General features: G+C 51.2%; 7 protein-coding genes across 7 annotated transcripts, besides 1 other annotated feature; 4 read left to right on the top strand and 3 right to left on the bottom strand.

Moving 5' to 3' along the window:
- Window positions 1-55: 55 nt before the first annotated feature.
- Window positions 56-94: a sequence feature (Short protein (N7539_000001, KAJ5494885.1) was converted to a misc_feature.).
- Window positions 95-5,192: 5,098 nt separating this feature from the next.
- N7539_000002 (uncharacterized protein) lies at window positions 5,193-5,567 on the top strand (the record flags this gene model as incomplete). The annotated part of the gene is made up of 2 exons (XM_056929606.1): window positions 5,193-5,285; window positions 5,397-5,567. 2 exons carry the CDS (start codon window positions 5,193-5,195, stop codon window positions 5,565-5,567), a joined length of 264 nt encoding a protein of 87 aa, XP_056793899.1.
- A 907-nt stretch (window positions 5,568-6,474) lies between these two features.
- Window positions 6,475-9,865, bottom strand: N7539_000003 (vacuolar protein sorting-associated protein 54; the record flags this gene model as incomplete). The annotated part of the gene is made up of 3 exons (XM_056929607.1): window positions 6,475-6,676; window positions 6,739-9,580; window positions 9,646-9,865. The coding sequence occupies 3 exons, from the start codon at window positions 9,863-9,865 to the stop codon at window positions 6,475-6,477; spliced, it is 3,264 nt and encodes a 1,087-aa protein (XP_056793900.1).
- A 1,339-nt stretch (window positions 9,866-11,204) lies between these two features.
- N7539_000004 (MCM DNA helicase complex subunit MCM5) lies at window positions 11,205-13,592 on the top strand (the record flags this gene model as incomplete). The annotated part of the gene is made up of 4 exons (XM_056929608.1): window positions 11,205-11,341; window positions 11,427-11,553; window positions 11,621-13,023; window positions 13,100-13,592. The coding sequence occupies 4 exons, from the start codon at window positions 11,205-11,207 to the stop codon at window positions 13,590-13,592; spliced, it is 2,160 nt and encodes a 719-aa protein (XP_056793901.1).
- Window positions 13,593-15,575: 1,983 nt separating this feature from the next.
- Window positions 15,576-16,136, top strand: N7539_000005 (CVNH domain-containing protein; the record flags this gene model as incomplete). The annotated part of the gene is made up of 2 exons (XM_056929609.1): window positions 15,576-15,708; window positions 15,940-16,136. The coding sequence occupies 2 exons, from the start codon at window positions 15,576-15,578 to the stop codon at window positions 16,134-16,136; spliced, it is 330 nt and encodes a 109-aa protein (XP_056793902.1).
- A 1,201-nt stretch (window positions 16,137-17,337) lies between these two features.
- On the bottom strand, window positions 17,338-18,856 carry N7539_000006 (uncharacterized protein; the record flags this gene model as incomplete). Its single annotated transcript, XM_056929610.1, has 2 exons — window positions 17,338-17,774; window positions 17,917-18,856. The coding sequence occupies 2 exons, from the start codon at window positions 18,854-18,856 to the stop codon at window positions 17,338-17,340; spliced, it is 1,377 nt and encodes a 458-aa protein (XP_056793903.1).
- Window positions 18,857-21,145: 2,289 nt separating this feature from the next.
- On the bottom strand, window positions 21,146-23,556 carry N7539_000007 (anaphase promoting complex subunit CDC16; the record flags this gene model as incomplete). The annotated part of the gene is made up of 2 exons (XM_056929611.1): window positions 21,146-23,385; window positions 23,460-23,556. The coding sequence occupies 2 exons, from the start codon at window positions 23,554-23,556 to the stop codon at window positions 21,146-21,148; spliced, it is 2,337 nt and encodes a 778-aa protein (XP_056793904.1).
- Window positions 23,557-24,169: 613 nt separating this feature from the next.
- Window positions 24,170-24,950, top strand: N7539_000008 (Splicing factor YJU2; the record flags this gene model as incomplete). The annotated part of the gene is made up of 2 exons (XM_056929612.1): window positions 24,170-24,344; window positions 24,403-24,950. The coding sequence occupies 2 exons, from the start codon at window positions 24,170-24,172 to the stop codon at window positions 24,948-24,950; spliced, it is 723 nt and encodes a 240-aa protein (XP_056793905.1).
- Between the last annotated feature and the right edge of the window lie 67 nt (window positions 24,951-25,017).

Consider the following 25,017-nt stretch of genomic DNA (forward strand, 5'->3'; position numbering starts at 1 on the left):
GATCAGCGAGTAATTGAGTACTAACTACGTACTGAATGATATAGTTAAGTAGTAGTACTACTACTACTACTACCACTACTACCACTACTACTAAAATACTGATCAGAAGTACTTCCAGCAGTCGCCGTATAGTAGAACCACTACTAACTTACCAAGTCATTTTCAGTAACTATGTATCTTTGTGTACCTAGTCCAAGTACTGACATTTTCTGCGACTCTTCAATCCTTTCGCTTGAATCAACCAGCCTTTGTCCGACCCTACTGCAGCTAACGAGGAAACCCCCACGGACCTTCGTGGCTTGGCTGGCCATGTCATTCGCTCCAGAGACCATCGCTCGCATTCTTTTCATGCAGCTGTCGCACGACGGAACGTCCCGGGGGGCAATCTGAGGCTATCCATCACCCAACTAAGCTCTCGGTCAGTGGTCAGGAGCGATCCTAGTGTACCTGTTCAGTAGCAGATTGAAATTGATTTGGCGAGCAAGATGCCAGCCGCGTCGGTTGAGGGAGAAAATTTTCTTCCGGGGCGCATAATGTGCCCAATTCCTATCCCAGAAGACGCTAACAGATCCTGCGTTTCATGGTACGATTTGCTTTGGATTAGTAGGAGTTAGTAGGTAGTAGTTAGTACCTAGTAGGTATTAGGTACTCAGGTACTGTGCCTATTCGGTACTAGTGCTTTTCGCTAACGTTCACGCTTGTATCTTGCACTGCGTCTAGTTCTACCGACATCCCGACTGTTACCAGTCTAACCGGTCCTCTACTAGTATTTATCCTCATCATTACTAATTGACTAAGTAGATGTCCCCCCTCAGATGAGAATGAATGTTGAGCATCTATATAGTAGCAATGATCAAAGAGAAGAGCTGGTTTATCCTAAGTCGAGACTCGTGACCGTCTATCTAAGATCTTTCTCCCCACTCTCTTATCCTTCTGCCTGCCTCTTCCCCCTCGATCCACCCTCTCCCATCATCCAAAGGAGCCTGTCTCCGACCATTCAAACTTTTCGGCCCCAGACTTGACCAAACGCTCAGATGACCGTCGATCTCATGAATTGATCAGAACCACTGGTTCAAGCCCATGCAACATATTGGATGGCTGCATCTTCCATGGGCGCCACCCAAGCTTACCCGGTCACGTTGCCGGATGTCAATGGCTGAGCCCGCGATCGAGTCTCGATAGAGTGGACACCTCCCACTCCCACCCTTCTTCCGTGTTTTGCGTCTGGGGAAAGCTGGCAGCAATGATGTCATCTCATCGTTCACTGTACGACCGGCAGAGTGGGTTCATCACCTCCGCCCTATGCTCTTATGTAAGCATGTATCTGCCTAGTGGCCGCGCTGTGCCGGTGGCCAAACCCGCGCTTCGCCGCTTCTTACTCCAGAGTTTCAGACAGCCACCGCCTGGGTTGAGATTCGCGATGTTTTTCCCCAATTTGCGTGGATGGCTGGAGGATCCACCACACACGACTGAACCTACCCTCCAGGCTGATGTCAATGTAGGCGCCGCAGATGGTGCACACGATTCAGACATCGTCACAGACACTCAAGGTTCTTTGTACAATCCTTTTGAGCTTGTATCTGTACATTTACTTGACGTATAGGAACACAGTTGCAACTGCGGCTCACCACAGGAGGCAATAATGAGCGAATGAGGATGAGATGACTAGACGGACGTCTTTTACCACACACACATATATCACCAACTCTGCCAAAATTCTAGAAGCTTTTCCTGTGTGCAGGGATGAGGACTTCATCCAGCAAACTTGTATCCATCTCAGTAGACGGATACGTGATTGCTCGCGGAATGGGCTTCATGATGGGAAATTGAATCATGGTAAGCTGCAATCAATTTTGCACTCCAGCGTATGAATTAGATCTTTTCTAGGGACAAGGCCGGCAAATATTCTGTTACTCAAATTGTTGTAATCCTGATCGACTAAATGGTCATTGGCACCATGTTATAGGCTCTGTTGTGCCGTAGGCCTTTGATCGCCGTTTCCATCTAACGGGAAAGTTGTGTGCCTCACTGCCTACAACATGACTCGTGCGGTTCCCACTTTCTCATTGAACATCAATTCATGCTTCGAGTCGACCGGCTAACCCTGCTCCAGGTATCTCTCATTCTCTTGCTAAGCATTCTAAACATTCTTGAGTCTTTGCATAAGCGGAGAGACCATGGTAAGCACGTCGCTCACTCTCCCTCTGCTTCCTTTGAATCCCCAGTCTACCCTGTTCGAACACCTCAGTCCTCCCAATCAGGAGAGATGACGATACATTCTCGACTAGCATGGCAGCCGGTGCAAGGACCCACCCGATAAGATCGAACATGGAATTCCCCAAAACAACATGCCATGCCCATCACGGAGACCAGCCGATTGGCTGCATAGGAGAGGACTCTCCCTGAAGAACTGGACATTCCACTCGGCTTGCCGGTCACCAAAGCTAATCGGTATTTACCTGCCACTCTTCCGAGTCTTTGATGGCCGGAAATTACCATGCGAGTTTCAAGACGGGTAGTTCCGTCAGCTATGTGCTTCACATTGAAAGAACGGGACTTGCAGGAGCATCGAAGGAAGTCATCGATCTAAGTCACCAAGTCCAGAATATAAAAAGGGTGTGGCCTCCCGAGCTTACAAGGTGCGTTTTTTGGAACCCCCATCGCACGTGGTTCTGTCGGGAAATTTCCACTGATACGCTTGATTACACTGTGCCAACCCTGATATTCCCCATGTTAGACCTCACGGGGGGGCATCACGTCTATGCGAACCAAGCATCCCACTTTCTCCACCAGGCAGGCAAAGCATCCAAAAGACAGCTCTCTAGATTTGGCAAGGGTATTCGACGAAGAAGTCAACGATTGGCAAGATGCAAGAAGATCTCACGCCAACCATCATTTGTAGTCTTGCTAAAACTGCCGGTTGATCATCACTCTCAAGAATCAGACATGCATTCCCTCCCTTCTCAACATGCAATGACAATCCAAAGCTTTTCATATCCTACATGGGAGCGCAGCCCGTCATTTGAGGATATCCCCCAGATCAATCCACTGCCACCTGGGCTTCGTGTGACAAATCCCGATCTACCGACGGCAGGTCCACTGGAAAATAACCATCCTACAACGCATAGCGCCACCATTGAGCGATCCTCCTACGTATGTCAAGTCGGTCACTCCACGGATTCAATGCCTACACACCCCTTGACCACTTCTTTGGGTAAAAGCACACAAGGTGTCCCAATGAGAAAAAAGCTAGCGGCCGACTCAATGTTGATTCTCGATCAAGACCTAGACTGGCCGCGCGCTCTACAAGATGGAGGCGCATACCCAACACAACATCTAGACGAGCTGTGGCTTCCAGAAAGTGGATTGGGCCCCTCTTTCGATCCCCGCTTGATTCGAGCACTTCGGTCCCATTTGTGTCATGACCAAACTCCCCAATCTTCCCGGCTATCTGGCGCACAGGGTCGGTATCTATTCCTTGAATTGCTGGACTGCCAGAGCGACCCCGAAAGAGTGGCTGACTTTACACTGCTTGACACCTCGGAATCGCCTGCCGGGACACGGCGCAGTCAGCCTCCCCGACTTCCGAGTCTGTATTTTCGATCTAATTCACCATTTGGCGGTGACAATTTGCCTTGGAAATAATCCCGTCTGTCTTTTGACAACACTGTGGAATTGTGAAAAATTGTCCTCTGGCTTGTGTACTATCTGCTATCAAGGGAGAACGGGATTCAGAATCATAGGTGAAACTCGCTTCAAGCCAGAAATTGTCCGGCACTCTAACAAGGATGAAGCCTGCCTTACTTTGAATCGACTGCAGATGAGTAGAACTACATTCAACCTTGGACAGGGAGGCCGAAAATGAATGCCGCTATAAATGAACCCTGCAACGGAAAATACGTTTTGAAGAACGTGACGAGATGTAAGCCCTAGCGAGTATTTGAATGTGCTGATGGGAGGAGGTTAAGCCTTAAGTGTAGATGAAGAGTAAGCTGAAGGTCGCAAAACCCGGGGTATCAAGTCATCATCTAGGATCTACAAGGTTCTGCGACCGCACCCCATTGGAAGTGGTCTCCCTCTCTCTCTCTCTCTCGAGATTTCCAAACAAACTGGGCTGACTGAAGGAAGAGCTTCGTTAGCTCATTAGCCGTAGCGTTTCGAAAGATAGCGCCGCACGCCGCCATCTCTCAGCTTGAATCGAGTCAACTCAGTATTCGCAAGGATGAAATAAGTCGACATTCAACCATTAAAGCTCTTTTAGGCGGCTCCAATATTATTATGCCGAAAATTGCAGAACTGTATGCGACTTGATATATGCCAAGGGGAAATGCCATCCAGAATTGCGCGACTCTCCAATATTCGCGCGATTTCCAGTCAGATCTGCTTCCGTGCCTTCTTCAGTCCGATCTCCAAACCAAGGTCCAGTTACGCCGAAGATTCGTCCACTTTTTTGAACCCACGGTTCATACTAGTGACTGATTGATGGCCTGACGCAGTAACTTAGCTGCTAATGCACTACTTCGTACTTACCAGCTGGAGGAGTTAGAGTAACGGATGTCAACAACTTCCTCAGGCCTGTGCACACTTTGATTGACAGCTCAGAATCAACACGTGACTTGATTAATTTTAGACTTCGCCATGCCACTTGCGTATTCAACATGGAAGCTATTTTCAGCGATTCTCCAATATCATCAATCAGCACACGATCCATTCCGTAGCGCGTTCCTGACCTAACGGGCCATCTCAAGCATGACAAGCGGAATAACGAGCACCGAATAAACCGATGTCACCAGTGGCTCGGCGGGTCCTGCCCAGTCTCGGGCTCCTGGCCAGCCGCAACACACGAGTTTTTCGGCTTCCACATGAAGTCATGCGGTTTTAGGTGTGGGGGAATGACCTCATCATGCTGTCACTGACACCGCAGCGGTTGGCAGATAGACCAGCCTCCTACTGGTATATAACAGATGTAACAAAGCCGCACAGCACTTGTTCAGTAAGAGCATTTCATTCCCACCAATCCGTCTTCGTCAATTGACAACTCTGCTATCTTAGGTAGGTCAATCCTGTCTTGTCGCGCTGTTCACTGACTTCCAACACCGCCACAACTTGGAACATTGACTAACTCTACTCAATGCAGCCTCACACACACACCTCTTTCTCAACCCAAACCACCTTTCAAATCTTCCATCAAAATGGTTCGCGGCGCTGATTACGACAACGGTGTTCCCCAGAGCGACAACCCCATCGAGGCGGGCTCTACCCAGGCTCACGGTACCGGTGCCACTGTACGTTTGACAACATCATCTCTCTCTCTCTCCACACGTGATCACCACAATCGATCTCTTCACGGCCGCCGCCAAGATCCAATCCTGATTCTGACTTCTTTTCCTTTTTAGGATGCCCCTCTGGACCGCACCCAGAAGGTCGCCCCCATGCCCGAGGAGACTGGTTCGCAGCGCGACGTGTTCCCCGGCCAGGCTGGTGCCGGACACAGCAGTGGCAAGGGTGGCCACGAGCCCAAGACCCTCGGCGAGAACAAGGGCTTGGGTGCTCAGCCCGGCAACTAAACTTTGAAAAGTGCTGGTTACTTTTTTCTACACACAACACCACTACCTTTCGACACGCGCTTTAATGTTGCATGAGATCGTCAATGCCCTATGATGTTAATTGAGCAAGGATACTTCTGGCCTATCCTGATTCTTATCTAACAGAGATAATTGAGATTACCTTCCTGGTCATTCTGGTTCTGATGGTGTCTTTCCAAGTCTACTTGTAGAACGATCGTGGATCTCGAGTCACCACAAAGTCTATATATTTCTACGACTTACGGGCCACCTTTTCTTAAAAAAAAAAAAACTTGGAAAGAACCCCCCAATTATCATTCTCTCAAATGTCCTTCACACAAATATTCTTGATATAAATACGATCATTGTATCTGACTTACGCCCGGTCCATGACTTGGAACAGATGGCCGTGATTCGCAATCTAATGAAAAGTGCACAGCAAAAAAGATGTCTCTCATAATGAAGGGCAGGGTAGGTCCAGAACCAGCACAAGAGTGGGGTGTATCAGTGCGCATCAAGTTGAGAGAGATCAGCACGGGTGCAAAAAGAAACTCTCCCTCGGGGAATCGAACCCCGGTCTCCCGCGCTTATCAGATTTAGTGACAAGCGGAAATCATGACCACTAGACCAAGGAAGATGATTGGACAGCAAAGGGCCATCTTTTAATGTCATGTTGGTAGATTTTTGTCTGATCATCAGTCAGGAATTTACTTGGCTCGACTGCAGCTCCTATGCATTTTACCACTCCCTTACAACACCACACTGCTTTTCTCTGTGATTCAGCCGAATCTTGGGCACGATGATCGGGTCCACTAGTGCATATTATTTACATACACCCGATTGGCACTATGGGCCTTCATCACACGACCGGGACCATACACACATTCCTTTGATCTGTCGCAGATAATCTTCAAGACTTGGGAGATTCAGATCCCTCGTTCGAGCTGTCTGGCTTCTCACTCGGTGATTCCGTCTTCTCGGGAATATCTGACTTGCTAGTAGCCTTGGCTACTTGCTTGGCGTTCACGATCTCGAGGAGCTTATCACTCAGCGAGCTTGCGCCCTCAATCTTGGCCAACTTGGTTTGGAGGTGGGTAATGTCAGCATGCATCCTATGAGAGCGTGTTAGTGTATCTTGCTGTTTGGGTATTTGCTTGCAAACCCCCAATCTCACCTTGACTTGCCCTCCTCCGTCCCCACTTTTGCTTCCTCAAAAGCTCTCACCCACTGGTCACGATAGTTGTTGAACACGGGAATCATAATCATGTTGACACTCATGTCCGGAAGATGCTTGCTCAGTACTCGGTGAAGAGTGCCGGTCTCCTTCGCAAGCGTTTCCATGTATGGATGAACACCAGTCGAGACATCGGTATCCCAATCAATCTTCTTCATTGCGGTAACATGGACAGACGATCGAGAGGTCATGATGTCGACGAGCTTCTCATGAATACCCGACTGATGCTCCTGGCAGAGTCGCTTGATTTTATCAAAGTCTCCCATGATCTGGTTCGCCTGTCCATGACGGCGGAAAAACTCGCGAACATACGGTACAAGCGCGATCACAAAGCTCAATGCTTGAGACGAAAGCGCCAGGTGCTTGGTCGTAATGTTCTTGAGCCCAGCGCTTCGCGTCGCGCCAGCGCCAAGAATCAACTGTGATGAACGCGAGTTGAAAAGCTTCAGGACCTCGAGCAATTGTGCCGCAATATCCTGGATCATGGTTGGAATGTTCGCCATGAGGAATTCGAATTCTTCGATGCAACGCATGATTGCCACGGCCGAGTCAGGTAGGATATACTTTTGCTCATCCACAACCGCGTTCCGAATCTTGTCTTTAGAAACACCATTGGCATCGCCGTTCCCCTCAGTCAGAGTCTTCTCTTCCTTTCCGCCCTCGGGGGCCCAAATCTTGGAGCCTTCCGTCCATAGATCAATATCCTTGGTGCTTGCGTCGAGAATTCGTGTGAGCACAGCGACATCAGCGTCTGTAAAGTCACGTGCATCCCAGCGATCAGAGTCCATCACCCTCACGATGTTCTGTCGCTGAGTCTCGCTGAAGCGCGTAATGAATTCGCGGATTTGATTCCCAACAATGGTTTTCAATGCTGCGCCGCCTCGACCTGAGATGGCTTCGCACTCGTCGGCAAAAAGGCGGTTGAGCGTGAAATATTTCAAGAAATCTTCCTTGGACAGGAGAGACGTCTGCTCAGAGCGAACTTTGAGAACCTTTGTGATCTGGGACTGCGCAATATCGACAGCCTGGCCTAGCAAGCTAGACATGTCCAGGACTTGCAGAATCTCATCTTGCGCCATGGCGGAAGCTGACGGTCCCCGGTCAGGAGACTCTTCCTGGGGGCGGGGACTGAGTGTGGGCGACAAGAGACCGGCAGTAGGAGAGCTTCCGAGACCGCTGGCGAGATCTAACAAGATCTTGACTTGGGTGCTCAGTCGTCGAAGACATTCACTTATACCAGTGTAGACTCCCACAAGCATCGTATACGCGTCTTCGGAGTCCAGAGCGCGCAGATTCCGTGCCAGGACTGAGGACTTCTCCTGCTGGGTTCGTTGTCGGTCATTATGAGTGGATACGGAAACCATAGACTCATTGTCGTCGTCGCTGGAACTTGGCAAATGTTTTCGTATCAAAGCTTTCATCTCCCGTAGCACAGCCATCTTGAATGAGGTAGCTGCAGCGGTAGTGAAGTGAGCTCGCGCGAGTCCCATCAGCTGTGTGTTCAAGCTGGAGCGTAGCGCATTGTCGATATTCATATAGGCAGGAGAAGCCGTTAAGATCACCCGCTGGCCACCACGTTGACGCTGGAATGAGGCGCCCCAACGCTGCAGGGTCGCACTGGACGCTACATTTCCAACATGCTGCCTCAAATCTCCTAGAAGATCATTTAAGAATCGAGTCTCATAGCCCATGCCAATGCGTTGCCACAGGATTGCCAGATCCTCAGAAGCTCCTTCTAGAGCTTTCAAGCCCCGAAGATCAATCGTTCTTTCAATTGTATCATGACCGTTTTCACCACTGGTTTGAGTCGACATCTTCTCCCCCGCCATCATCCTCTCCACCTGCTCCAGCTCGTCAGAGGCCCGCTCAATCTCCCCTTGCTCCACCAGATCTTCGCATCGAGAGACCGACTCCACAACGTCGCGAAGCTGGGCTACAGCAGCGGCCAACATTCGAACATTTTCTCTCCGACGTCGCAAATTGACGACTTTCAGGCCCCCCAATGCCATTTCCTTGTCTATCTTTTGCAAATCTTTACGAAGAACCTGGATTCTTTTCACCGAATCAGCCGCTTCCGCGTGCAATTCCCTTAGTGATCCCAAGGCGGTAAAAAAAGACTTTGATGCTGTGGATATCGACGAGATCAAATGGATCTCAACAGTGTCCATATACCACGATAACTTTTCCTGCAGAATTGCATTTGTCGCCAAAGCTTTGCGGCCCGAAGACACTGGTTCCGGTGCCCCTCCGTTGGCCTGCGTGTCATCTTTATTCGAAGTTCGAGGCGGTTTCACGACATCGGACTTTTCCGATATGATATCAAAGGTACGTGGGTTCTCCAGGTGGAAATCCTCCTCGAAATAGACTGGGGGGATCGTGGACAAGGGAGTGACTGCAGGTCCGCGGCTCCGAACGCCGGAAGGTCGTCGACCTCGGAAGTCCTGCGGGGAGGTTGGTCTCGAGTTCAGGGACATGACCGAGGACCTACGTTCTGGACTCCATGGTTTGAGGGTATCCGATTCATCAAGCCTCCCGGCCTTGGTACCTGATGGCGTCGGGACGTCTTCCGGGAACCCATCCTTCGACTGCTGGAACACATCATATAAAGAGCCGACTTGTGACAGGTAAGGCTGGAAGACTTTCGCTTCAACGTGAGGGATATTTGTCAAAGTCACGGGCGGAATGTCACGAGAGGACGGAGCTTTATAACCGGTCGCAGACACGGCAGTGTGCGGCGTCAGACCTGTGCGAACAATCGGCGGTTGGAGTAACGTGGATATCGCTTGTGGTCAGATGAAATTAGCCTCATTTGGACGTCTCCCTGTGTCAAAACTCGCGCGAACTTACCATTTTGTCCGGACTCCGCAATGGAGCCATGATGCTGGGAGGTATCTAGAATACCTCCAATGCTCACAACCGAGCTTGCCGTTGATCCCCTCCTCAGGGGGTACCGCAGAGGGGCCGCGCGTGGGGATTCAAGCTGGGATAGAGATAGTTGCGACAGCGATTGTGTTGACGTGCCAGATGCTAGGCTGTCAATTGATTTGCGCGGACTGGTCGGCGCCATGATGTCCTGGTCCGCCAGTCGGCCGGAGGTGCGACAGACGCCCGGAGTCGATCGTTGGGGAAGCTCGGGATTATCTGATCATGACAGAGGGTGGGAGGTCTCCAGGCGACAACAATGGCTGTCTGGGATACCTCGAGGCGCGCTCCAGCACAGTAGATTTTATTTCCCTGGGTCGATCCTGCCGCGCCGTTCATAGAATCTTCCAATTTTGCACTGTACAGCGCCGGGGGTGTGTTAAGGTGGCTTTGTTTATGGCCGACTGGCGGAGTATGGGGCGCTTTCGTCAGACATATGATTCTGCTGGGAATCGTTCACCGCCCGCGATTGCGATTGCGATTGCGATTGCCTCCATGATTGGGTAATTGGGCTCTGTAGTGATCTTGACTCGACTCGACTTCGATGGACGCAAGGAACAGGTATGCACAGAACTCGTTTAGGACTTTGTTATTTACCGAGATGATCCTAAATGGAAGTGGAAGGGCCACTTGAATATATACATGGATGTTAAGCGGCTTCTATGCTTTGCCCGGGTGCTCGGCTCAATAAAATAGTACGATACCCCGAGTTGCGAATGAACCACAAGCTTCCGTGGCGTGTCTCATTGCCTCGTCAGGTAGATTGCGCCACGAACCCATGTGACAGACTGGCTGAGAGCTTCCAGGAATCGTGAGCATACCTGCTATTGACGTATACTATGACCCTCTGTGTCCATAGTCCATAGTCCATATAGGTAGTCATATAGTTGCTTTAGGGAGACTCCCCGGCGAGTCTTGCTATATATGTTCAGAACGCCCTGTCTCACCTGAGAGGACGCGGCCGTGCAAGAACATTGGAAGGGACGGATGAATTTATGAACCACCGAAATCCAGTAATTGATCGATGAAATAAGACTGCCTTCCAATTAGCCAACAAGAATTGACTGGGTTGACAAACCACAAACCGGACTTGACCGCGCCATTGGAGTACGGACGTCCCTTGTTGGGCCAGATTTCCGGGATGGTGGTAGAATCAGTAGGTCCTCCCCATAGCCTACAGGAGGCAGGTGTTGAAAGCTCCCCTCAGGTTAGTGTTACTTGCTTAGTACTCAGTGCTCCACTGCTCACTGACTCAGTCATACTGCTAAGGTACCGGGCTAGTGCGTCGCGGCAGAAAGGTTTACCCGAACCGATCACCGGGCGAGACAGAAGTGATGGACAATATTTACGTGCCTGATTTCTAGGGCAAAACCACTTAACGCGACCCGCCTGAACTGCACCGAACGCGACGCGTTGGTGTTTTCACCCAGATCAAAAGTTTCTCCCTTTCAGACCCTCTCCATCCCCGCCGCCCCCCAGACACCATGGATAGACGTACCCCATACACATTGAGCGTGCTCGAGTCGAGCGCCAACGGTGTCGATGACTCGCGCTCATTCACACAAGCTCGACTGAGAGATTTTGTCCTTCAGTTTCAGTTGGACAATGCATTCATTTACCGGTACGCAGCCCGCCTACACCGAGCCTGGAAACGGCTCGTCACCCTGCCCTTTCTGATGCGCTGCTAATCCAGTCAACGGCCACAGCGATCAACTCCGCCATAATGTCCTTGGCAAGAATTATTATTGCGATATTGATATCGCCCATCTCATTTCATATAACGAGGATTTGGCGCACAAGCTCACGTCCGAGCCCGCGGATATCATCCCACTGGTACGATGCGAATTTCGCGCCTACATCTTTATGCCTTTCGGCTAGCCTTTTGCTCACGATCAAATAGTTCGAGGCCGCGCTATTGGAATGCACAAAGCGCATCGTTTTCCCCGGCCAGCAAGATATCACGCTACCGTCCCACCAACTTCTTCTTCATTCTTCCGCGACCCACATTTCCATCCGAGACCTGAATGCCACCAATGTCTCCCACCTTGTTCGAATCCCTGGCATCGTGATCGGAGCATCCACCATCTCCTCGAAGGCTACCACAGTTCACATTCGCTGCAAGAACTGCGATCACAGCGAAAACATTATCGTCGACGGAGGCTTCTCAGGCCTTTCATTACCTCGGCAGTGCGGTCGCCCCAAAGTACCCGGCGATCAACCCGACGAGAAATGTCCTCTCGACCCTTATGTCGTGCACCACGAAAAATGTCAATTTGTGGATCAGCAGGTTCTCAAGCTCCAAGAAGCCCCTGATCAGGTACCCGTTGGAGAATTGCCCCGTCATGTCCTGATCTCTGCCGACCGGTACTTAGCCAACCGCGTGGTTCCTGGCTCGCGCTGCACCGTGATGGGAATATTTTCCATCTACCAAGCAAAGGGCGGCAAAAAGGAAGCCGCGGTGGCGATCCGTAACCCTTATATCCGCGCTGTGGGCATCAACACCGACGTTGACCAGACCGCCAAGGGCAATTCAGTGTTCAGCGAGGAGGAAGAGCAGGAATTTTTAGAGCTCAGCCGACGTCCCGACCTATACGAAGCACTTGCCCGCAGCATTGCCCCATCAATCTACGGAAACGTGGATATCAAAAAGGCCATCGTGTGCTTGCTTATGGGCGGATCTAAAAAGATCCTCCCCGATGGTATGAAGCTGCGTGGTGATATCAACGTGCTCATGCTTGGTGATCCCGGTACCGCCAAGTCTCAACTGTTGAAGTTCGTCGAGAAGGCTGCTCCCATCGCCATTTACACCTCCGGAAAGGGCTCCTCAGCGGCTGGTCTGACGGCCTCGGTCCAGCGAGACCACACCACCCGCGAGTTCTACTTGGAAGGTGGTGCCATGGTGCTGGCCGACGGAGGTGTGGTCTGTATTGACGAGTTTGACAAGATGCGTGACGAGGACCGAGTGGCGATTCACGAAGCTATGGAACAACAAACCATCTCCATTGCCAAGGCCGGTATCACGACGATTCTTAATTCCCGAACTTCGGTCCTGGCCGCCGCCAATCCGATTTTCGGCCGTTACGATGACTTAAAGACTCCCGGGGAAAACATTGACTTCCAGACAACTATCTTGTCTCGTTTCGATATGATTTTCATTGTTCGTGACGATCACGAGCGCGGACGGGATGAGCGGATTGCTCGGCACGTCATGGGCGTGCACATGGGTGGTCGTGGTGTCGAAGAGCAAGTCGAGGCAGAAATCCCCGTCGAGCAGATGAAGCGATACATCAGCTACTGTCGCAGGTTAGTTTAGCAGCAGCGGTTCTTTTCCCACTCCTATCTCTTTCCGATTACTGACGACTTCTTATTTACCATACAGCCGATGCGCTCCTCGTCTGTCTCCCGAAGCCGCCGAAAAGCTTTCCTCTCACTTTGTGTCGATTCGTAAGCAGGTGCACCGTGCCGAGCTCGAGTCCAACACTCGCTCTTCAATCCCCATCACCGTCCGTCAGCTGGAGGCGATTGTCCGAATCACCGAGTCTCTGGCGAAATTGTCGCTCTCCCCCATCGCCACGGAGGCTCACGTTGACGAAGCGATCCGTCTCTTCCTGGCGTCTACCATGGATGCCGTGACGCAAGGAGAGGGCCAAGGCAGCAAAGAGCTCATGGAAGAAGCGACCAAGATTGAAGACGAGCTGAAGCGTCGCCTTCCTTTGGGCTGGAGCACCAGTTTGGCGACCCTCCGCCGTGAATTCGTGGACGGGAAGGGATACACCGAGCAGGCGCTGAATCGGGCTCTGGTGGTCCTGCAACGGCGGGAGACGGTACAGATCCGTTCCGGCGGCTCGCAGATCTACCGCAATCGACCCTGAGCGTGCCCTGATGGTGATGACGATGAGGATCTTTCTTTGTCTTTCTTTTCCCCCATCTTCTTTCGTGCTTGACACATCTCTTTATCGATACCGCGTATGTGCCATGGGCGACGGGCTATGATCCCTCGGGGCTGTGTACATCCGCTTGCATCGGAGTTTTTGGAGCGCTCGTGTGTGTTGTTTCTGGATACGGGTTTGCAACGTTTGCCGACGCCATCAGGGCCTTTTTAGTGACATTATTTTCAATTCGTATGGATCGACATGACACCTAATGGATGACCATTCAATGACTCTATCGCGACCGAGAGGACGCCCTCCATCCCCCCGTCTCTGCTGACGATGGATTGCCTGTAAAACTGCAAGATCGAGGCGTCTCAATCAGCTCATCGAACCCTCGCATGTGCTGACCCGGCGGCGATGTCTACCGTTGTCAACTGAAAGTACAGCAAGTGACTGAGAAATTCGAGAACTACACCCGTACACCGTAGCTTTGAACGACATCCACTTGGCCCCGTTCCAACCACCGCCAAGAACCTGTTGTAGTCCAGCTCGCAACAACCAACGCATCCCCGGTGGATTCTCCAATCCACCTCTGTGCGCATCCGCGACCCCGCCAAGCCATGATCTCCGCTAATCATGGCCGCCAACTACGACTACGGTACAGCACTATGCAAGAGTACAATCATACAATGTGTTCATTAGGCAACCATGTTTCGCTCCTGCACGATCCTCAAGACGGCTTGATCATGTCTCGACACTTCTTACCCACTGCGTGTATTTTTTGCAAACAACGAGGGGTGCATGCGCAGGTGGATCAACTCAGCCACCGACGCCCGTCTCATCGCCAAGGCTTGGCTTGACATGGCGGTGTACTGTACCTCAGTACGAGGTACTCAGTGTAAGTAGTGAGTACTTGTGGGACTGGGGAGATTCCCCGGTGCGGTGAGAAGTGAGTGTGACTCTCGTGAGTACTGAGTACCACTACTCACTTCTCCAGGTGTCTCGGTGTGGCTCAGTCATCTGTAGGGCTGCGGTTTGTTTTTGTCTCCTCCTATAATGCGCCACGACGCTGGCGCTATGGAGGTGTCAGTTGCACTGCAGCAGTCTCCATTTCTGTGGACATTGTCGAGGGTAACTCGCGCTTGACGCGCCCTGCAATGCATTGTGAAGTCATTCAGGTCGTGTCTCGATGCTTCCATCGCAGAGAGGAGATTCATGATGGGCATGAGTGTTTTAAGTACAGACTGCTTCGACACTATCCCCGAACATGTTCAATTGACGGTCCTCTTCGCTCTCCATCTTCTACCCAACTCACTAGTGAGCAGTGGGCACTATGGCGTTGATATACATGGGTGTCCTTGCTGAAGCGCGCTCCTTTCGTCAAAACGATTGCGTCCCATCTCTGTGCTCATCAGCGCCAAGTGGAGATATCTGTGCTACCGGTCTCAATTGTTTGACTGCCGCCACCAGAGATACCTCTCAATCATTTGCAATGGGTCCACCGAGAGAGGGGCCCTCTCCTCCTTTGTCCAAAGTGATCCCCGCTGGGACTATCTGCAAGTAATCCCCAGCAGCCTTGAATCCACCAGTCGCGAGGGGGAGCAAATGAGTCGTGAACATGTGTCGGAGCAGGGGGAGATGCTGGGAATTTGTAGTCAATCGGGCTGTTGTTGGCTACTTTCTCCCCTCACCACTCCCCAAGACTCTTCCATGGAGGGGCAAGTTCTTCCCTCGCCTTTCGAGGCCATTGTAATTGAACTTGACACCCTGATGGGTTACACCGAGTGGGTGAAGTGATACTTGTGCAGCTGGGAGGTATTGAATGACACCACTTTCCCCACTGCCTCGGGTATAAATAGAGTATATAATGTACTTCGGAGCCCCATCCTTCATCTGCAGCCAATTCACCTGTCTTGACTCACTCCGAGCTTCTCTAATAATACCAACCTTTCCCCTTCTATCCTCACTCATCTATCCATCAGCATGTCTTTCCACTGCTCCGCCAGCGACATCGAGTTGATCGATGGCCACATCCTCAAAGCTGTCCTCGACAACGGTGAGGGCGACCAGAATGAATCTCACTTCGATCTGAACGAATGCATCGGAAACAACGACGGTAGGTGAATGACGGGAATAGCCCGGACGCTCCTCATCCTAGGAGCGATTCCTCTCTTGCCTCCATTGCTCTTTTCTCCCTTCAGCATCGACCCCCCTGGGATCACGCCGACCTCCCATTGATGCCCTTCCTCGGTTTACTTTCAGCTTCTCCCTTTCACGCTCTTTCTTGCCCTCCTGCTCTTGTATGACCTCAATTTCTCCAAATTGACATGTCTGTCTTCCAATGCAGGCCGCTTCGAGTGGGGTGGTGAGAACTTCTCCCACAGCGCCGAGGAAATTCACTTCACTCTTGACGAGCGCGAGGACGGCCCTGCGGTTCCCATCCTCCGTGCTCAGCTGGGCAACATGGAGGGAGAGATGTGCTACGCTGATATCAACCTGGGTGAACGCATCACCAACAACGGCGGCAACTTGGAATTCCAGTAGACTTGGAACAGGGTATCTGGCTGAGTGATGATCTTGTCTTAATATGGTTGGAATGATATTGGGAATGATATTCTTTTTTTCTTCATTGGGCTTATGGCTCTTTGATCGCCCGGGTCTCGTTAAAGATAGCGGGATTCAAGTTAGGTCTCTGCAAAGTTTTTATATTTGTGCATCAGTGAAATCGACGTTGAACGTCCACGTGAGTGACCATGCTGGTGGAGTTGGTTAGGAGTTGGGACGCTCACATACAGTATTTGAAGCATCTCCACTACTATCTTGTCCATGCTGGTAGGATTTTGGAAGTCTGGTAGTTGTCCTTGTTCACTGCGGTCGAAGGACTATTCAAGTCCGGATAATCAATTGCAATGACAGTGGGGTTGCATTGTCAGGGATCTTCCAAGCTCAGGCACTGTAGCGCAAGCAATTGCTCACTGGCATAATGCCTTGATGTGGTCCAATTCTAGACGAAAAAGAAATTCGCCGGACAGTAGGTTGAGCCTGGCTATGTGTGGCTTGATCAGTTGTACGAGAGACATACATGATATTGATATAATGTGTCTTGTTTTCTGTCACTTCAGGGCTGATGTTCATACCTCCAGACTTCATCTCCTCTGCCTAGGTAGAAGAAGACTTGTCACGCTAAACGTCATGATTAATACTTGACAAATCCTTACAAGGAAATTGTTGCTGTTTGTTACACTCATCAATCAGCACACAATACTATATCAGTATTTGCATAATCTCATGAGAACTCGTATAGTATTGGGGACTCTTTCCCGAAAGCAAATACTAAATCATGTAACATCCTCACGTGCATTACTAGGTGCACGTGATAAATGCGCGTGCATGGGACAGGACAATGATGAAAGAAACTCGACCCCTCTCTCCATCCTCTCCCTCTACACCATTAAGCAGATGCTGTCTGGCCTTCCCCAGCAAGATTCTCACCATGACGACTTTGTTTCAGACATATCAATCAATACCGGTCAAATCATGTGCAAGCATTGTCATATTTGAGATGGTAACCTTAAGATCGAATAGCCTAGAGCAGGCGCTATGGTATCAAGCTATGAGAACATAGGCAAAACACAAAAAAAGGCCAAACGCAAATGACTGAAGCAACAGAAGACAAGGATCAAAAACTGGTCGACTCAGCAATCGTGCAAAGAACGATCAAACACCGAATTCGTGAACAATCAAATCAACCAGACCCCAACATTGCCCTTGCCGCTGAGAATTCCAGCATGCGAGCAGATTCCAAGAGAATGAAAGATTCATAACGCAAGCCGCGTTGTTGACCGGTCCGCTCTGACCAGAAATCCACGGTACCATTCCAGACCCTCCCATACCCGTCGAGAAGTGCTCGCCAGTAGCAAGCCTCGGCTGCTGGAGTCAAGTATCGCTCGCGAAAGGTTTTGACACTATTGGTGGCGATGCGACGAGCGGCATCTGTGTCGGCGACGAGAGGCTCGATCTTTTCGGCAAGGTTGCTAAAGTCGCGCTCGACTTCGACGTAATTTTGATTGGGGCCGCTGGAGACTAAAAGATAATGGTGATGCTGGATGTATTGAAGTTTGTGCGCTACGATGACCGAGCGACAGGCTTGTCGGTATTTGAGAGACGCAGAATAAGAGCGACCTGAGAACCGAGAGAGAAGAAGAAGGAGGAGGAGGAGGAGGAGGAGGAGGAGAAGGAGTCAGCAACGTATATCATTTCTGTCACGAAGGAAACATGAAAGAAGTGAATGGGACGGCATCCGTTGAGTCACGACAAGACTTACCCTCAACATGAGCGATAAACATATATCGACAATGGTCCTCCATTCGAAGGACATTAGTTCTTGTCTTCCAATCAACCTCTTTGACATCCGCCCATGACTGATCCCGCGCCGCTTCAATCAGAGCACGATGTAACTTGGGCGCGAAACTTGGCTTCCCCCGCCATACCAGTTGCGCTTTCTTCTGCTCCCAGGGCAGGTCCATCCGCTTAATACGATCCACCACTTGGTCAAATGGCCCGATGTGGTTCTTGATATTGTCCCACGCCCAGAAGCTAAAGTCCGGCATCAGCCATACACCTTCTTCCGTTGGAGTTCGGGCAAACACCCAAACGGGATGACGAGCACTCGTCACGTCCTCCACTTTGTCTTCGACGGAAAAGACAAATTCGATATTTCGCCTCAAACCACGAGTCTGATCTGCCACCAGTGCACGATGAATAGCCCCCAGGACACCCAGAATTTTGCGTCGATGATCCTCGCCCTTAGCACGGGCCTTGACCACATGCAAATGGCCGCTGTGAATGAACGCGCGCACCATTCCCGGTTCCAGAGAGATGTCGTCCAGATCCTCGGAGATCAGGCCGCCACCATGAGCTTGCCAATAGCTCTGGCCTCGGTTGATGTCTTCAAAGAGACCAGGGAATGCAGCTTGACATTGCGATGTGTCGAGCGCCTCATTTTGAGCGTCTCGGGTGAATTGGAATGTCCATCTGGGTGTACCAGAGGCAGAGCTGGACAAATATTGGACGGCAGAGGTCTCTGAGCATGAGATGCAGCTCGCGCATTGAAATATGGTCGATGTTTGACACGCACAATGTCCCGCGGGAATCAGTTGCGTGAGAAGAGGATGTATCCAGTTGCGGTCAGAGTTCACACCATACCAGAGCAAAAGAATGGTGAGGCTTATGAAGCATGTTATGACAAACAACGGGCGAGACATTGAGGCGACGGGGCAGCCTCCAGGAAGATTTCATCGTTAAGACGCTGAGCGCAGAGCACAGAGCACATCCAATTAATGGTCTTGGGGGAGTGGTGAGTACCAAAATCACTCCAAGAGAAGACGACTGACAAACTCACATGTGAGAGGTAAAAGAACACCTGAGATCCCCAGACTCGATTACGTTTCATCAGCCCTCCTGGAGAGCAAAACAACCAGCCAAAGCGCAGAAAACCCCCTGGAGAGAAATCGCCGGGGAAAAAGGGTCTGGCCTCGAATAATCACCCATCTTCATCTTCTCCACGCAAGTGGGAGTGGGGGACGCGATATTCAGAAATGGGAAGGGTTGCGTCCCCAACACGAGCTCATCTATGCTCTCTACCTCCCCGATGACCACAACATATTGCTCATCGCGCCTCCCAGACACGAGGGAGTGGGTGGGTTCATAGCTTGGCCTGAGCCTCCGACAGCACACCAGTCATCAGTGCCCCAAATAAAATTTGACTTTTCCAAAGTGATGGGACGCCAGATGCAGGATCGGCACGGCAGTGGACCTGTCTCGTGGTGTTAATTAGTCGAGAGTTGGAGACTTGCCATAAATGACGGCAGGAGTACCTTAGTAAGTTAGTCCCTGAGACCAGGTATTGTTGACCCGCACGGGCAATTTCAGGGCAGTTGGGGGGGGGGGGGGCCTGACTCAATTTTCGTCGAAGCGAGTCGTGGAGCTAGTCATTAATGTCCTGGTGCAGCAGTAGGGTGGATGAATGGCGCGCTTCGCCCCCAATTTCATTTTGCTATTCGCTTTAGTGTCGAAGAAAATACCACAGCATAAGTACGATTATTCCTGGGGCGAGACTTCCTCCCCCTCGGAAGGAACTGGGGAGTGAAGCAACTGCTATAATTAATTCGTTGACTGCCAGGGCAATCCTTTATGTTCTACGCCGACTATAATAATAGCGGGCAGTAGGAAAGAATCGCGTAGATACTGGATACTGGAGAGTAGGCTCAATCACGTGGTTTTGCTAAAGTCACATAGTTAAGAGGCGTTTTAAGATAAAAGACACGTGATCCAGATCAGGTGGTTTTACCCGGAGATGACCCCACAAGACACAGCCAATCAGATCGTGGTATTCCCCGACGGAAGTGAGATTTAGCGCCATTCCAGTAGTATAGCGTCGCTTTGCACCGTAATTACTATTTCAAGGCCGAAAGAGCCTTGAGAAGTCTTGGGTTCAACGCGAGGAGCACGCTGATCCTGCACTTGAACTGAGGTGGTATTCAATCAAGACCGAAGTACACATTTATAGGATATCATTGCAGTGGCAGTACCGTACCTGATCATCGTACCAGCTTCCCTTTCTTGGGCATGTATATGTTTCGTACGTTCAGGGACCCATCTCGGAGCCCCGCAGAGCCGCGAGCCATTCAAGGTTGGGGGCTGAAGGCGGCCCGGGAAAGTTAGACGTTTACACTTTACAGATATGGTGCCCATGTAGTAGACGTCCACAACTCCACGTATCTTGCGCCATGAAACCAGATGCATGAGACGTGGAGTTTTCAAAGGACACTACCGCTCGTGCCTTGGGACAAGCCAGCACAATTCTTGACTAGCCGCACAGAGAACACTCAACAGAGATGGATGGACAGTCAGTCATACTCTCACGGGCACCGAACTCGACAACCCCGGCGATAGTACGAGAGATCAAAACATCGGGAAAGGGGCACAGACCTACTCAAGGCTTTGCGGCACATGCAGGGTCCCAGTATCTTTTGGCGCGAGAGCTTTGTGTACCCTCCAATAGATCATTCGCCAAGTTTGATCCATGTCAACAGGTGGGAAGCGATTTTTCTTGGCCCTTTTCAAGTTTAGGCCATCGCCACTGCGCCTCATGATACCTGCAGTCAGAGAAACTTGTGTACGACTCCAGGAAGCCTGTCATACTGAGACCTCTCTGAACCGAGAAGAAAGAAGTCGACCTCTTCCATCGAGCCGTGTCTTTGTACGAGCATACTGACATGATACCTGGAGTATGTAATTCATCCCGGGTTTCGCTTGTCTATAGTGGAAGTTGACAATCGACATATGGCTAGTATTGTGAACAGCACACCAGAGTCTAAGAGTCCTAACATAAGAACCAAAAAAAACCCTCCGTTACTGAAGCATTGCCAATGAGTCTTCAATTGAAATCGGACAGTGTAGCAAATAAACTAACAGACCCTCAACGCCGCCTGCGATGCTAAACAAACGTAATGAATCTCAACGCCTTCCAAATGATATGCTCTTGCTTTGAATCACTGTTGTCGTGACTGGCTTCGTTGAGTGCGTTCGCGGCGCGTACTCCGCAGCCGCGGTTCATTACCGTCCTCATCATCATCCATGACAGCAGGGCTGACTGGTCTTTGCTGCTGCTGCGCACGGCGCTGTCGTGACCCAGGCCCAACACGGCCTAGTACACGCCCTAGCAGACTCTCGGCCTTGCGGTCGAGATCCTGTTCAACCCTCTCCTCCACGGTCTCTACATCGGCAACTTCAGGGGTCGCTGAAGGCGAGACCGTGTCTCTTGTCCATTCCTCAGCGTAGCCGGCGCGTCGAATTCGACGACGATTACTCTCGTCACCGCCTCGGCGCTCGCGACCTTTGGCATGTTCGCGGCTGCGTTGCGCTGAACGGCTGCTGGACGACCGAACGCTGCTGCCTTCAATGATTTGCTGCTGTTCCCGCTCACGGCCCTCCATCGACCACAGTTCAAGGGCCCGATTCAGCAAAGTACCCGCGACCCCAGCTCCACCGGCGACGTCGCCGCCTCCACCAGCCCCAAGCACACGTACGGCTTCGTGTAAAGCAGTGACAGCATCTCCTGTGCGACCCAACTCCATGAGAATGATTCCCCGAGAAGTGTGCAAAGATCCAATCAGCCCCCTGTCTTCGTAGCCTCCAACCCCCGCTGCACTTGACGCCGTTGCTGCGCCACCTGCACCCCCACCCAAGAATGGCGAATATCCAAGACTGGTCCCCCCAGCACCGATGCGTAGACATTCTTGGAATTCTTCGAGAGCTTCCTGCAGACGACCGAGGCGACGGAGGGCGTGGCCCATGTTGGCGCGTGTCGCAACCCACGCAGCTGGCTCGCTGTGAAGAGACGCGGCAAGGTCCAATGCTTGCTGGAACATCTCGACGGCAGCGGAGAGATTGTTTTGGTGATAAAATACCACACCAAGCTCGTTCAGCACCAGAGGGTCGCCCCCGGCTCCTGAGTCGGTAGGATTGGGCGGTAATGCAGGAGTTGCGCTCGGCACAGCGCCCGTCGACATGGAATACGCTGCCCACAAATAGTCGTGCGCAAGCCCCATGTTGTTCAGAGCAAGATGCTGCATTCCCAAGAAGAGCTGGGGTAAATGACTTCCTTGGAAAAGCCGCGCTGCTGTACTGTAGGCGGCAATGGCTTGATCATGTTCACCCTCGGCTGCAAATGTATGAGCGAAGCCGATCCAAGCAGGCGCTGAATGAGGATCCAATAGGGATGCTTTGGAAAAGAATCGACGAGCTTCTGCAATTTTGGCAACAGCCAGATAGTAGACTCCGATGGCCAGATAAGTGTAAGGTTCCTCAGGGGCATGATCGGCAAGCATATGAGAAAGAAGGAACAATGCGTTGGTGGCTCCTGTCTCGTACAGACAGGCTAGATGGAGCGGGTAGATCGCGGGGGCATGGCCCAAATGGGTATACGCAGTGGTTCCGGCCCCGGTGGGACTGTTCAGCTCGGCTGCCTGTGAGGTCGTCAGGATAGAGGAAGTCAATTCGAGGGCCTCTGCAAAGCGGCATTGAGTATAGAGAGCTTCGGCACGCGAGAGCAATATGTCCGAATTTTGTGACAAATTGTAGTGCGTGGACAGCGTTTCAGTTGCGTCAGTCAAGAGGGCCGGCGCCGAATACTTGGATAACCTGGTCGTGTAGAGCATCTTCGTAAAATGCGCCGCTTCCTGAGCCATGGTCGGATCTGGACACGAGATGGAGTCAAAGTCCAATGATTCGAGAAACTCCAACTCCTCTGTTGGTGACATAAGTGAATTCTTCATGAGCTGATCGAAAGCCTCAAAACACTGCACATCGATTCGAACTGCATCCTTGTAGCAGTCGCGCGCACGATCAAAGGCATTTTGCTTAGCAAAGCAAAGACCTCTCAGATAGCACATGGCCGCCTCAAACCGGACATGGTTTCCTTCTTCTTTGTCGCGATCCTCTTGTGTTCCAGTGTGCTTTCCATTCCGAAGCGTTACATGACTTTGGCCATTGAGGTGTTGTATTTTGCGACGGCTGTTGTGACTCCGGATCAGGTCAGTAGGGTTTTGGTCGCCGAGAATGGATAAAGCTTGGTCGAACTGATTCTGCTTGATATAGCAGTTCGCGGCGAGGTAGCGACAAGAACTGCTTCTTGCGATGAGATTTTGGCGAGAAAGAAGTGCGAGAGCACGCGTGAAGTTGTTATTTGAAAAATGAACCTGAGCAAGCCAAAATGCATCCGAGTCACTGTCTACCACATCCATCGATCAGCTCCTTATCGCAGGTAAGGGTCTCGGAAAACGCGCAGTAACATCAGGGACATACTGGTGAGCGCGTATAGCTTGTCGCCGATGTAGACGGCAGCATCGTGCTGACTACGATTCAGCGCATCCTGTCTCCAAGAGCGCAAGTATTTCTCCATGTCGATGACCGCGCGTCTGATCAAGAAGTGACTCGGCTGTAAAGTTTGGACGGCGTTCGCATGGCCTGTAATCCTTGGAGAAATTTGGCTTCGGCCGCGGTGCTGCTCGCATGAGCGGGCCCGCGGAGGGTCAACAAACAGTGGACCGTGCGTCGGTGCTTCAGATAAGTGACGGCAGCGGAGAGACTGTACACACGAACAGCCCCCCTTTTTGACCTTTCAATGCACCTGAACCTGACTCAGACGATCCGCTCACTCAGACATCAAAAAGGTCTCGAGGAGTTCACTTTCTAAAGTCACATCGACCGAAGCTACAGAAGTCAAGAACTTCTGTCACGTGGATAGAAGCATCCACGTGACCTCATTATCGCGTTCCCTGATAACATTGATAAGCGCCACATTCCTGCCTCCAACGCATCCCGACGGAACCTCCAACGCAGTCTGATAGTTCTCCAGCGCTACCACAGGAGAACTCTGACAAGTGAAGAGCCGCCAAAATGTCCGAGCGAAAAGTTTTGACCAAGTACTACCCCCGGACTTTGATCCGTCGGCGATCGGACGGACACCCAAGCACCTTCGACAAAAGGGACCGAAAGTCATTACCGTTCGACTGATGGCGCCGTTTCCCATGAAATGTACGAACTGTGGAGAGTACATCTACCGTGGTCGCAAGTTCAACGCTCGGAAACAGACCCTCGAAGAGAGATACTTGAATATTCCAATCTATCGCTTCTTCATTCGATGCACAAGATGCAGCGGCGAGATTACTTTCCGTACAGACCCAAAGAGTAAGTCTACGAGATTGATGGGTTACTTAGCTGTGACCACCTGCTGACGTCTTTCAAGATATGGATTACGAATGCGAGAAAGGAGCCAAACGTAACTTCGAGCCTTGGAGAGACGCCAAGTCTGGCAAATACAATGAAACGGAGGAGGAAACGCTCGAACGACTTGAGCGAGAGGAAAATGAACACGAAGAACAACTTGAGCAAGATAAGATGGCGGAACTGGAGGAAAAGATGCAGGATTCGAAACGCGAAATGGCTATTGCCGATGCACTCGATGAGATTCGGACGAGGAATGCTCGCATCGCTCGAAATGAAGGCTTGTCAGACGAGGTTGCTTTGGATCATATCCATCACGAGGTGGACGAGGCGAAGATGCGGGAAGAGCAAGAGATTGAGGAAGCTGCGCGGAGAGCCTTCACAACGGCCTCAGGTGAGAAAGTCAAGCGAATCGTGGATGAAGAGGAACTGGCCGGCCCAGCATCCTCACAAGTCGCGAAGACTCAGGCTCAGATGCCACCGCCATCCACATCATTCGCTCGTGTCAAAAAGGCGAAGAAGCCTGGCGTCAGCCTTTTGGGCATCAAGAAAAAGCCGTCCTTGGTGTGACACAATGACATGGGGCTGTTTTTAATCTGTTCCAAGCGCCGGCGTTCACTATGGAATATCCTTATCC

Source organism: Penicillium diatomitis, assembly GCF_028827545.1.
Source record: "Penicillium diatomitis strain IBT 30728 chromosome Unknown utg000001l_segment0_segment0, whole genome shotgun sequence".
NCBI lineage: Eukaryota > Fungi > Ascomycota > Eurotiomycetes > Eurotiales > Aspergillaceae > Penicillium > Penicillium diatomitis.